The sequence below is a fragment of the Belonocnema kinseyi genome, chromosome 10 (genome assembly GCF_010883055.1).
Source record: "Belonocnema kinseyi isolate 2016_QV_RU_SX_M_011 chromosome 10, B_treatae_v1, whole genome shotgun sequence".
Classification (NCBI taxonomy): domain Eukaryota; kingdom Metazoa; phylum Arthropoda; class Insecta; order Hymenoptera; family Cynipidae; genus Belonocnema; species Belonocnema kinseyi.
The window spans coordinates 41,351,429-41,363,953 of NC_046666.1; the positions used below are offsets into that span (position 1 = coordinate 41,351,429).

General features: G+C 28.5%; 1 protein-coding gene across 1 annotated transcript; it reads right to left on the bottom strand.

The window, feature by feature from the left end:
• Positions 1-353: 353 nt before the first annotated feature.
• On the bottom strand, positions 354-8,508 carry LOC117181846 (mitochondrial import inner membrane translocase subunit Tim17-A-like). The gene is made up of 3 exons (XM_033374841.1): positions 8,214-8,508; positions 5,052-5,277; positions 354-684 (listed from the first exon to the last, which is right to left on the bottom strand). Exons 1-3 carry the CDS (start codon positions 8,304-8,306, stop codon positions 422-424), a joined length of 582 nt encoding a protein of 193 aa, XP_033230732.1. The 5' UTR covers positions 8,307-8,508; the 3' UTR covers positions 354-421.
• Positions 8,509-12,525: the final 4,017 nt, after the last annotated feature.

A 12,525-nucleotide genomic window follows, 5' to 3' on the forward strand; every position in this document is an offset into this window, starting at 1 on the left:
TTTAAAATCTTTAACATTATTTTTTACAATGTAAGGAAATTGTTTTCGATTCTTTTGAAACCTTTGAAAATATAAACGAAGTTTTTTTTAATCTTAAAAATCCGAAATTTGAAAAAAAAAATTTTTAATGGTTATTTTGAAAATCTTTTTTATTTCTGAATTTAAAGTGTTCAAATTAAAAATGTTTATGTTTACTATCATCTGAATTAATAATCAATCAAAAGACGAATCAAACTTTGAAAATTCAAAACATTAAAGTTATAAACTGATAAAATTCAGTAATCACACAAATAAAGTTGAAATTATAATTAAAAGAATAAAACCTTGGGCGAGACTTGCATAGTAACTTTAATAAAACCACTGGCACTTTCACAAAATATATTTATCATCAAAAACTTCTTTTAAATCACGAGAGAGAATTTTACCAAGCCTTGCCTATTCTTTTGACTTCCTCTGGGGCATTTGTCTGTCTTCCGGAAGGTCCTTCTGGGATTGGGCTTGAACCAAAAAAGGCTATTCTTTTTTCAGGCTGGCTTCCGGTCAAGTTTTGAATACTGTTGTCATACATTGAATTGTGTTGGGCAAAATTCTCAGCTTGGATACGTGTGACCATTATGCCAAATCCTTCTATCAAGGCTAGAAGAACTCCACCTACAGTAGCACTTCCCAACATCGATGGAATTCCTATTTCAAAAGGACATTTCCAATAACTAATTCTCAGAATCCTTCCTACCATAAATTGAATAAGTTATTTTAATTTTGCTATGAAGACTTTTTGTATTGGCATTAGGGTTCATAAGTATATATAATTGGTTAAAGTGAGTTTTAGTAAAACGAATTTTGCAAACGTTACAGCTATGGATATGGGGCCCTTCTCACTGCCAGATATGTACTCAATAACTTAAAGAATAAAAATTTAATATTTGTTACACAATATTTGTTATGCAACTTATAAAATTAAAATTGAATGCAACGACCACGTCTCTCTTTATGTGTTGTTTTCCTTCTCTGCAGAAGATCAGGTAAGTGTGGGGATGCAAGTTCGTAAGTATTCCGATGAGCACAATGTTCACTGACACTTTGAAAAACACCAATCTCAAAATTGTAAGTTAGTGAGTAATCTTACAAGCACAATGTTACCTGGCACTTTAAACGACAGCAATCATACAATCGTAAGTTGATGAATAATCCCACAAACACAATGTTCACTGACACTTTGAACAACGCCAATCACACAATTTCAAGTTAATGAATAATTCAATAAACACAATGTTCACTGACAATTTTAAGAACACTAATCACAAAATTTTAATGTAGGGAGTAATCCCGCAAAGACAATGTTCAAAGTATCAGTGAAAATTGCATTAATGGTATTACTTGCTAACATCCACGCACTCACCTGACCTTCAGCAGTGAAGCGAAACAACAACCAAAGAGAGAGGAGGTCGATGCACGCATTTTTAATTTTATAAGTTGCATAACAAATATTTTATGTATACCTAATATTTTATATTTATTCTTTAATTTATTAAGTACATATCTGGTATTGTTCAAAGTGTCAGAGAACATTGTGTTTGTGGGATTACTCACTAACTTGTGATTGGTGTTGTTCAAAATATCTGTGAACGCTGTATTTGTGGGATTATTCATTAACATGCAATTGTGCGACTAGTGTATTTTAAAGTTTCAGTGTACATTGCGTCTGTATAGGATTACTCACTAACTTAAAATTGTGCGATTAACGTGGTTCAAAACGTCAAGTAAAATTGTGTTTGTGGGGTGACCTACTAAATTACAATTCTACGATTGGTTTGTCTGAAAAAGTCAATTAAAATTGTGTTTGTGAGATTACTCACTAACTTGCGATTGGTATTGTTCAAAATATCAGGTAACATTGTGCCTGGGACTACTCATTAATTTACATTTGTTTGATTGGTAATGTTCAAAGTGTCTGTGAACATTGTGTTTGTTGGATCACTCACTAAATTAGGATTGTGTAATTACCGCTGTTCAAAATGTCAGGTAACATTGTGTTTGTGGGATTACTCAGTAACTTACAATTATTGAATTAATGTATTTCCAAGTTTCTGTCAACATTGTGCTTGTGGGATTACTCACTAAGTTGTAATAGATGTTGTTCAAAGAATCAGGTAACATTGTGTTTGTGGGATTACTCACTAATTTAGAATTGTGCGATTGGCGTGGTTCAAAACGTCAAATAACATTGTGTTTGTGGGACAACTCACTAACTTACAAGTGAGCGATTGGTTTGTCTGAAAGTGTCAATGAAAATTGTGTTTGTGAGATTACTCACTAACTTGCGATTGGTATTGTTCAAAATATCAGGTAACATTGTGCCTGGGACTACTCATTAATTGACATTTGTTTGATTGGTGATGTTCAAAGTATCTGTGAACATTGTGTTTGTTGGATCACTCACTAAATTAGGATTGTGTAATTACTGTTGTTCGAAATTTCAGGTAACATTGTGTTTGTGGGATTACTCAGTAACTTACAATTATGGAATTAATGTATTTCCAAGTTTCTGTAAACATTGTGCTTGTGGGATTACTCACTAAGTTGTGATAGATGTTGTTCAAAGAATCAGGTGCCATTGTGTTTGTGGGATTACTCACTAACTTAGAATTGTGCGATTGACGTGGTTCAAGACGTCAAATAACATTGTGTTTGTGGGATTACTCACTTATATACGATTGTGCGATTGATGTTGTTCAAAGCGTCAGTTAACGTTGCAGGATTACTCAATAACTTGTCATAGGTGGTGTTCAAAGCATCAGGCAACTTTGTGTTTGTGGGATTACTCACTAACTTGTGATTGTGTGATTGGTGTTGTTCAAAGTGTTAGATCCATCTATTTAATTGAAAAATCTATTCATTTTTGTTATTAATTGTTAATAAAAAGTTAGATTGATTTTTAGTTGAAAATTAATCTTTTTTAATTAATAATTTTACTATCTGGTTAAAAATAGATCTACCGTATTTAAAATTTCATTAACTTATAAATTTATTTTCTTGAAGAATCATATTTGTCCGCACAATTCAAATTTAGAAAAAAAATTTATTTTATTGAAATATCAACTATTAAATTTTGCAATAAATATGTATCTTTGGTTGAATGTACCAGAAGTTCTAAACGTTCAGATAAACGAAATTTTTTACTGATGACTTCGTAAACCAGAAAAAGTGCCCCAATTTTTGTTCATTTTTATTGGAACAAATTTATTATTAGAACAAAATTATAGTGCATATTTTAAATTGCAATTAGAAAAATATTTATGGGTAAAATAGAAATGGGTGAGAACTTTTCGTTTGTTTGAACGTTCGGAACTGCAGGTACATTTTGCTCGAAAACTCAACCACTTTGTTAAAAGTTGAACTAAAATGTAAAAATTTACTATTTTTTCTAAAAATTTGAATGTCTTGCAGTGAATTCGCCTTTTTGACTTCAAGATTCAACATTTTGGTCGAAAGTTGCACCATTTGGTTAAAAATGAACTTTTTTATAAAACCGCATTTTTCTGGTTAGTAATTCAACTATGTCGTGGGAAATTTAAATATTTATTTTAAAATTAAGCTATTTGATGGAAAACTATACCATTATGTTAGAAAAATCATATTTTCTGGTTGAAAATTCCACTTTTCTTTAGAATATTGGTCTTTTTGTCATAAGAATTCAACAAATTCGTTAAAATTTGATCTTTTTTTATGAAAAATCAAATTTTTCGGTAGAGAATTAATATTCTTGGGTAAAATTCAACTATGCGCTTGTATATTGAATTATTTTGTTGAAAATTCGTTTTTGATTTGGTTTACAATTAATTTTTATCTTCAGATTTAAGTATTTCTATTTTTCCTGTAAATTTATACTTTGTGTGCTAAAAATTCAACGGTTTGTAGAAAATTCATGTATTTTGTAAAAAAAATTGTCTTTTTGGGCAGAAAAATTAATCATGTTTGCTGAAAAATCATCTTTTGTTTGAGAAATTAACTTTTTTCTTAAAAATTCTTCTCTTTTGTTTGAATTTAACTAGTTAACAATTCGTCTTTTTTGTTGAAAAATAACATGTTAAAGAGAAAATTTAATTTCCATTTTTCGTTGAGAACTTATCTTTTTTAGTTGAACAGTCAACTATTTAGTAGAAAATACATCTTTCTTCTTCAAAATTTAACTTTTTCGTTGGAACTTCATCTTTTTCGATTTGAAGTCAACTGTTTTATAAAATATTTGACTTTTTAGCCTGAAAACTTGACTACTTAGTTGAATATTCGTCTTTTGGGTAGAAAATTGATATTTGTTTGTTGTAACTTCACCTTCGTTGGTTAAATATTAAACTGTTTTATTAAACGTTTTAAAATTTTATTGAAAATTATATGATTTAGTTTAAATTATCTTTTTTGGTCGAAAATTCATCTGTTTTATTCAAAATTCGTCCCTTTAGATTAAAAATCCATCTTTTATCGTAAAAAATTAATCTTTCGTGGTTGAAAATGAAAATTTTTCTTAAAAATTAAATTTCTTCTGAAGAATTCGTACTTTTCATTGAAAAATTGATTCATACGGTTAAAAAGTCAACTGTTTTTGGTTGAATTTGACTCTATTATTTAAAAATTGGAGAATTCAGTTGAAAATGCATCTTTAGAGGTTGAAAATTTAACTATTTTATTAAACTCGTCTTTTTTGGTGAAAAATTTAATTATTTTGTTTGAAAATTCATCTTTTTTCTCAAAGGCTTCACTAGTTGATTTTTAATGCAACTATTTGGGCAAAAATTAATTTTTCTCTGTTGAAAATTCGCATTTCGTAATGAAATATATTTAGACTTCAATTCTTAGGAATTAAAAGCGTTTCATGCTGAATTCAATATGTTAACTGCATTCATTTTATTTTGATGAATTTAGTTCCTTATGATTCCCCTATTTTCGTGAAAATTCACCCTAATTCCCTATTCTGCGAATATTTTGAGCTGTGAATTCTAATGTTTTAATTTTTGAGGGTGAGAGGGGTATCAAAAATAGTAAAAAATTGATACCTGTTCTTGCAGCTAAGACTCCGCCTGTAAGGGCACCACTCATTATTGAATTCCATGGATCCTCTTTTGATCGACAATATATGAGTGTGCACTCAATTGCAGAAAAGAGGCCACCCCAAACGGCAAAATTACCAGCAACTTGAGGTACCCTCTTCTTGACAGCTGTGAGGCCCCCAACTAATCTTCTTTTCATTCCAGAAGGAGAGTTTCGAAAACCGATTACACTCTAAGGATCAAATGAATACGTAATTCTAAGCCACAATCGTTTCTATTTTCTTTCAAAATATTTCTTAAAATATCAGGGTACCACATTTTTTTTCAAAATTCAATGATTTTTTGGAGGGTTCGCATATTATGTAACATTATTTTCGTCCCTTTTAAACCATCACATTATATTTTAGATAATTAATGTTTACCCTTGACATTTTTTAGAACTTTTGAAAAATCCTTTGAATTTTCAAGAAGATCATAAAGTTTTTCAAATCCTTTGAAACCTTTAAAAATATCTTCAAATGTTTGAAAATATCCGAAAATATCCCATTATATTACATAAAATCGTATATTACTTTAAAATCTTTTAAAATCCATTTTAATATTTTTAAGGGTCTTACAACCTTAAGAGTCCTGCACAATTCGGTCCACTTCTTCCGATATAGAAAAATAATTTTTTTTTAGTAACTGTCTTGGAATCACTGAAATTCCCTCAAAATATTCCCAATCTTTTAAAGTCCCCGTGAAATAATTCAAACCAACTAAAAATTCCTTGTAATCTTTTCAAATTATCTCAATTATTTTAAATACTTTGAAATTTTTTTAAATCACTGGATACCTTTGAAAACTCTTAAAAATTCCTTGCAATTTTTAAAATAAAAATAAAATCTCTCGAATTCTGTGGAATCGATTCAAAATACCCTAAGATTTTAGAAATACTTTTAAATCTTTTTAAATCCCTTGCAATTATTTTTTTACCTTTTGAACATTCCTTGGAATTTAAAGCTCTTGAAAATTCCTTGAAATTATTTTAGATACCCAAAGTATTTTTAATTTTTTCGAAATCTCCTAAAAACATTTTAAAGCTCTTGAAACTTTCTACCAATTTCTTAAAATACAATTTTTTTTAATAAAATTAATTAAAAATTCCGCGGAATATTTTTAAACTTCTTCCAATATTTTAAATCCTTAGAAATCTTTTGAAACCCCTTAAAACTTTTTAAAGATCTTGAAAATCCTTTAGAATCTTTTATAATACCCTTAAATATTTCAAAAGATTTTAAATCCCAATTATTTACTGAAATCAATTGAAAATTTCTTGGAATTTTTAAAATGCCCTGAAATATTCCAAAACTTTAACGATCTTTTAAATTCCTTCAAATTATTGCAATAAATGGAAAATTCCTTGGAATCTTTTAAAATATCCTAAAATCTGAAAAAAAATTTAATCTATAGAAATTACTTTTAAAAACTCACGAATATATTTTTTTAATTTGACATTTTTTAAATGTCTTAAAAATTTCCTGGAATTTTTAAAAGTACCCTATGATATTTTAAATACTTTTAAATCTTTTGAAATCCCTGGACACTTTTTTAATTTTTCAACATTCCTTGAAATTTTCATAAATACCCTAAAATCTTTGAAATCCTGTTGAATCACTTTATATTATTGAGATAAATTGCAAATTTCTTGGAGTTGAAAAAAATACACAAAAATCTTTAAAATTCTTTGAAATACATTCGAGTTATTGAAATCCATTGAAAATTGTATGAAATCTTTTTGAATTTTCTCAAATATTTTCAAACCTTTAAAATCTTTTGAAATCACTTGAAGCTTTTTAAAACTCTTGAATATTCCTTGAAATACAAAAAAAATATCCTGAAATATTTCAAAACCTTTGAAATCTTTTGAAATTCAAATTGTTAAAGTGAATAGAAAATTCTTGGAATCCTTTAAAATATCCTCAAATCTAAACATTTCTTTTACATCCCGAAATTTTAGGAAATTTTTAAAACGCTATGGATATTTGTTTAAATCCCTTAAAATCCTTAAAATTTTTGAAAATTTCTTGAAAGTTTTTTAATTTCTTGAAAATTCCGTCGACCCTTTAAAATGCCCTAAAACATAGAAACGTTTTGAAATATTTTGAAATCTCTTACAACTTTTGAAAATTCTTGCAAATTCCATAGAAATTTTCAAACATACCCTAAAATCTTTTAAATCCTTTGCTATCACTTCAAATGATTGAAGCCCATAAAAAATTATTCGGTATCTGTTAAAATACCATAGCATATTGCAAAAACTTCAAAATAATTTTAAATCCTGTGACATTTTTTAAAGGTCCTCGAAATTCTATGGAATTTTTAAAAATGCCATAAAATAGTTAAAATCATTTGAAAACCTTTAGAATATTTTAAAGCTCTTCAAAATGCCTTGCAATTTCCAAAAATACACTAAAATCTTTTGAATCCTTTGGAACTGCTTCAAGTTATTGAAATAAAATTAAAATTACTGAGAATCTTTTAAAATATCCTAAAATCTTTAAAATTCTTTATAATTTTTAGAAATAGCTAGAAAATTTTGAAGATTGATGAAATCCTAGGAAATACCTCTATTCTTGTGAATAAAACTTTATAAATCCACTAAAATATAATAAAGTATTAAAATATCTAAGAATTTCTTTGAGGAATTTTAATTCTTTGAAAAAAAAGGGATTTTTTTTATTCTATAAAATAATTTTAGTCAAATAAATTCAAATCTAATATTTCGAAATCCCTTGAAATACCTTGAAATCATTTTTAAATGTTTCAATTTTTTGAAAATTCCCTGGAAGTTATAAAATTTCCGACAATTTTTGTAATCCTTTGGAATCACCTGAAGTTATTGAAATGTATAAAAAATATCTTGGATTATTTTTAAGCATCCTAAAATATTTCAAAAGAAATCAAGAAAATTTCTAAACAATTACAGACCTGAATTCAATAGTGATTAAGCAATTGATTAACTTGTTGAAATAAAAATGAATAAGGTAATATTTGAATACAAAAAAATGTACAATAGTGACTTTTATTTAAACAACCACTAAAAAGTGATTTGAAATAAGAAAGTGACTAAAAATGAATGTGTGGATAATTAAAATAGCGGTAATAATTTTTTTATTAAAAAATTACTTGAAAAAGGGTTCCAGCTATAGCTCCCATTGCGAAAGCTCCTCCGCAATCGTCAACTACTCTCCATGGACAAGGTTCACGAGCTAATTCCATTTTTCTTTTTAAAATATTTTGTTTATTTCGAAAATTATATTATTTTTCAACTAAGTAGTTTTGATCAGTTTCCAAAGTCTAGCATTCTGCAAACCAAGTGCGAGTTCCTGCGAATGAAGATCTATCGAAAAAAGAGGCAACATAAAATCATGGTGAAAGACATAAAAACTGTTAAAAATTTATACATTCATTCTTGAAACATTATTTTCTAACCTAATAAAAAGACGATTCGATTTGAAGTTAACGCTTGATTACTGGTTTGCTTTTCTTTTTTTTACATACTTTATTTTCGATAATTACAATTTTCCAGGTTTTGAATATTTTAACAATTTTCTGCGATTAAGTAAAATAAAAGTTTTTAATTCAATAAAATTCAAAATATTTCAAACTCTTTGATTGAAAAATAAAGGAAAATAAAATATTAATACTTTAAAATGTAATTTAAATTTTCAAGTTTGAATGTCAGAATGAAAATTGAAAGGTGTAAAATAAGAATTTAAACAATGAAGTTTCTTTCAAAACTTTAATTTTAAAAAATCAAAACCGTATAGAGAACATTTAATTCGGTATTTTAACTTCTCCCATATTTGTGCATAATTCTTTCAAAATTAAAGTTAAATCCATCGACAACTGTAACATGGTGATTGTGAATTCTCTTTTGTTAAAGCTCTTACGGCTTTAACGAAAGCATTCTCATAACGCTTATAGTACCAAAAAGATGTATTTCGAACTAAAATGATAAATCTTTAACTAAAAAAATAAGTTTTGAATAAAGAAGTTTAATTTTTAACAGAAAATATAAAAGTCGATACTTCAATCGGAAAAAATTTTAATTTTAAATCTGAAATAACTTTATCAATAAAAAACGAATTTTCGAAACAATAGTTCAATCCTCATCCAAATAGATGAATTTTGAACTATAATAAAGAACCTTCAACCAAATAAGTATGTTTTTAACAAAATAATTCAACTTTTAACCGATCAGTTGAATTGTCAACTAAAAAAGATAAGTCCTTCATAAAAAATTTAATAGTGACTATTAACATTATCGTAAAATTTGGTATTTTGTTTAACAAATTTTATTTGCATACACTATTTTGACAGGTAAGAAATGTTAAGGGTGATATTTATTCTGAAAAACAGTTTACAATTTTTTAAACAATTTATATAACTTGCTTCTTTTCATAGGAAAAATGAAGACAATTCTAGTTGAAAAAAATGATTAATATTTAAACAATTAATGTATAAGTTCCGAAATAAGAAAAATGTAAATAATAAGAATAACATAATAATAACTTAACTTACTTTGTGGCTATGATGTAAAAGCGGGTTCCCCCGAGTAAAAGTTAAAATAAAATAATATAAGAAATAATAGAATTCCATTGATACGAAAATCTGCATCAATATAAAAAAACAAATGAATGTCACATTCTTCGATTATTCTGTTGCAGATCAAATCATACCTTCAGGTTCAGTGTGATGATAATTTGATTTTGGAATTTAGTTTTCGAGCAATCAATTATGATAATCAATTATGATAAACAATTATGAATTTCTCTTTGATCATGCTTGACATCATCGTTATTTATAAGGATCCAAGTCCAGACAGATGTATGAAAATCATCATACCTTCATGATTTGTTTAAGGGATTTGTATGAAATTCGACCTAATTATTGTAAATCTGAAGGTATCGTTTTTGCTGGAGTAGTATTTAATTGATCTAAAAATAATCATCAATATAACGAAACAAAAGAATGTTACATTCTTGGCTGATCCTGTTGCAGATTAAACTGATAGCTTAAGGTTTAGTGTGATGATAATTTGATTTCGGGAATTAGTTTTTGAGCAATCATTTATGATAATCAATTATGGTAATTAATTATAATAATCAATTATGGTAATTAATTATAATAATCAATTATGGTAATCATTTATGAATTTGCCTTTGAACCTGTTTGATATTATCGTACCAAATATGCACTTGCTACTTGGAAAGGAAGGTTTTCACCTAATGACAGGTTATTTTTCAAGGATAGAAGTCCAGGCAGATGTATGAACATCACCATACCTTTATGATTTGTTGAAGGAAACTGTATGGAATCTGACCTAATTATTGTAAATCTAAAGGTATCGTTTTTGCTGAAGCAGCACTTAATTGATACAAAAATCATAATCAATATAAAGAAACAAAAGAATATTACATTCTTGGCTTTTGCTGTTGCAGATCAAACTGATACCTTAAGGTTTAGTGTGATGATAATGCGATTTCGGGAATTTGTTTTCGAGCAATCAATTATGATAATCAATTATGATAATCAATTTTAATAATTATTTATCAATTTCCCTTTGATCCTGCTTGATATCATCGTTCCAAATGTGTACTTGGAAAGGAAGGTTTTCACCTAATGACAGGTTGTTTTCCAAGGATCGAAGTCCAGATATATGCAAGAACATCATCATACCTATATGATTTGTTGAAGGGAACTGTTTGAAGTCCGGTCTAATCATTATAATCTGAAAGTATCATTTTTTCTAAATCAGCATTTAATTGATACAAACATCATCATCAATATAAATGAACAAAAGAATTTTACATTCTTGGCTGATTCTATTGCAGATCAAACTTATACCTTAAGGTTTAGTGCGATGATAATTTGATTTTGGGAATTAGTTTTTGAACAATCAATTAGGATAATCAAACATTAATTTTTTTTTAATTTGCCTTTGATCCTGATGAGAACATCGTTCCAAATATGTACTTGAAAGGAAGGTTTTCACCTAATAACAGGGTACTTCACAAGTATCGAAATCCAGACAGATGAATGAACATCATTATACCCAAATGATTTGTTGAAGGGAACTGCGCAGAGTTCGATCTAATCATTGTAAATCTGGAGGTATCGTTTTTACTAAAGCAATATTTAATTGATACAAAAATGATCATCAATATAAAGAAACAAAAGAATGTCACATTCTTGGATGATCCTGTTGCAGATAAAATTGATACCTTCATATTTAGTGCAATGATAATTTATTGATTTCGGGAAATAGTTTTTAAATAATCAATCATCATAATCAATTATAGATTATTCTTTACTACTGCTTAATATCATCGTTCAAAATATGCACTTGAAAAGGAAAGCTTTCACCTAATGACAGGTTATTTTTCAAGGATCGAGGTCCAGACAGATGTATGAACATGTGCTTCGTAATGACGCTAAATACGTGGTAACACTCGCAGGATTTATTCAGTTTGTCACTGGATCCACCTCATGACAAAACTGCACACTTATTTCTCGTATTACACCCACATACTGTTGGGTAATCACCGTATAATAGCGGAATAATAAATTCGGGGTCTAGTTGAAGAACGGGACGATTGCGCCGGAGGCATGCCGGAGGCTGGGGTCCAATATGGGCACCTTAACACGAACACCCCATAACCCATAAGCTGCATGTATCTAACCCTACTGCGATGTTTATTATTCACTTAGGATGCTCGAGTTCTATTTATTCCCCGCAGAGCTCCAACGAGGGTCGCTTCCATTTCTGAAGGAGCAATAAAGCGAGAAAGGCTGCACGATGAGGAAGATAAGAGAGAATTGGAGTCACCTTGTAGTCGTTTGGGAATTATTTTATGTAACCACATCACCGTCAGGGGGTAAAAGATCAAGAACCAGTGTAGCAGTTTTTGAATTAAATTAGAGGTAGACTAAGAGACCTGAACTCCACTAAAAAGTTCAAATACAGTCCTACCGTGGAAGACTACCGTCAAACGGGGCAACTTCGGACATGTGGGGTAGATAAGACACTCCTAGATTGATAGTTTAAAATACTAAAAGAGGGTTTTAAAAAGAATCTAGAACCAGTTAGAGCCTTAACAGGTTCTAGATTCTGGTGAAAACTCTCTTAAGTAATTTAAACTATAAATTAAGGAGTAAGCCAATTTACCCCACATATTCGAAGTAGCCTGTTTGAAAGTCTTTTGAGAAAAAAGTGCGATAAAAAAGTTCCCCAAAAAAAATAACTATAGAAAAATCTGTATAAACTTATAGTATAAGGTCATTTGTATTATTATTATTATTATTATTATTATTATTATTATTATTATTACACCATTAAGCCATTTCCCTTTCGGGGTAGGCGTGACTCACTCGGCAGGGGAAGGGAGTAGTGTGTGGAAGGGATAGAGATTTTTCAGATTGATCCAGAATTCTC

Coding starts and splice junctions, on each gene's coding strand:
- LOC117181846 (XM_033374841.1), bottom strand. CDS start 8,306: ATGGAATTAGCTCGTGAACCTTGTCCATGGAGAGTAGTTGACGATTGC. Junction 5,278..8,213: donor TAGCTGGAACCCTTTTTCAA/GTAATTTTTTAA, acceptor TTTGATCCTTAG/AGTGTAATCGGTTTTCGAAA. Junction 685..5,051: donor AGTCTTAGCTGCAAGAACAG/GTATCAATTTTT, acceptor CTTTTGAAATAG/GAATTCCATCGATGTTGGGA.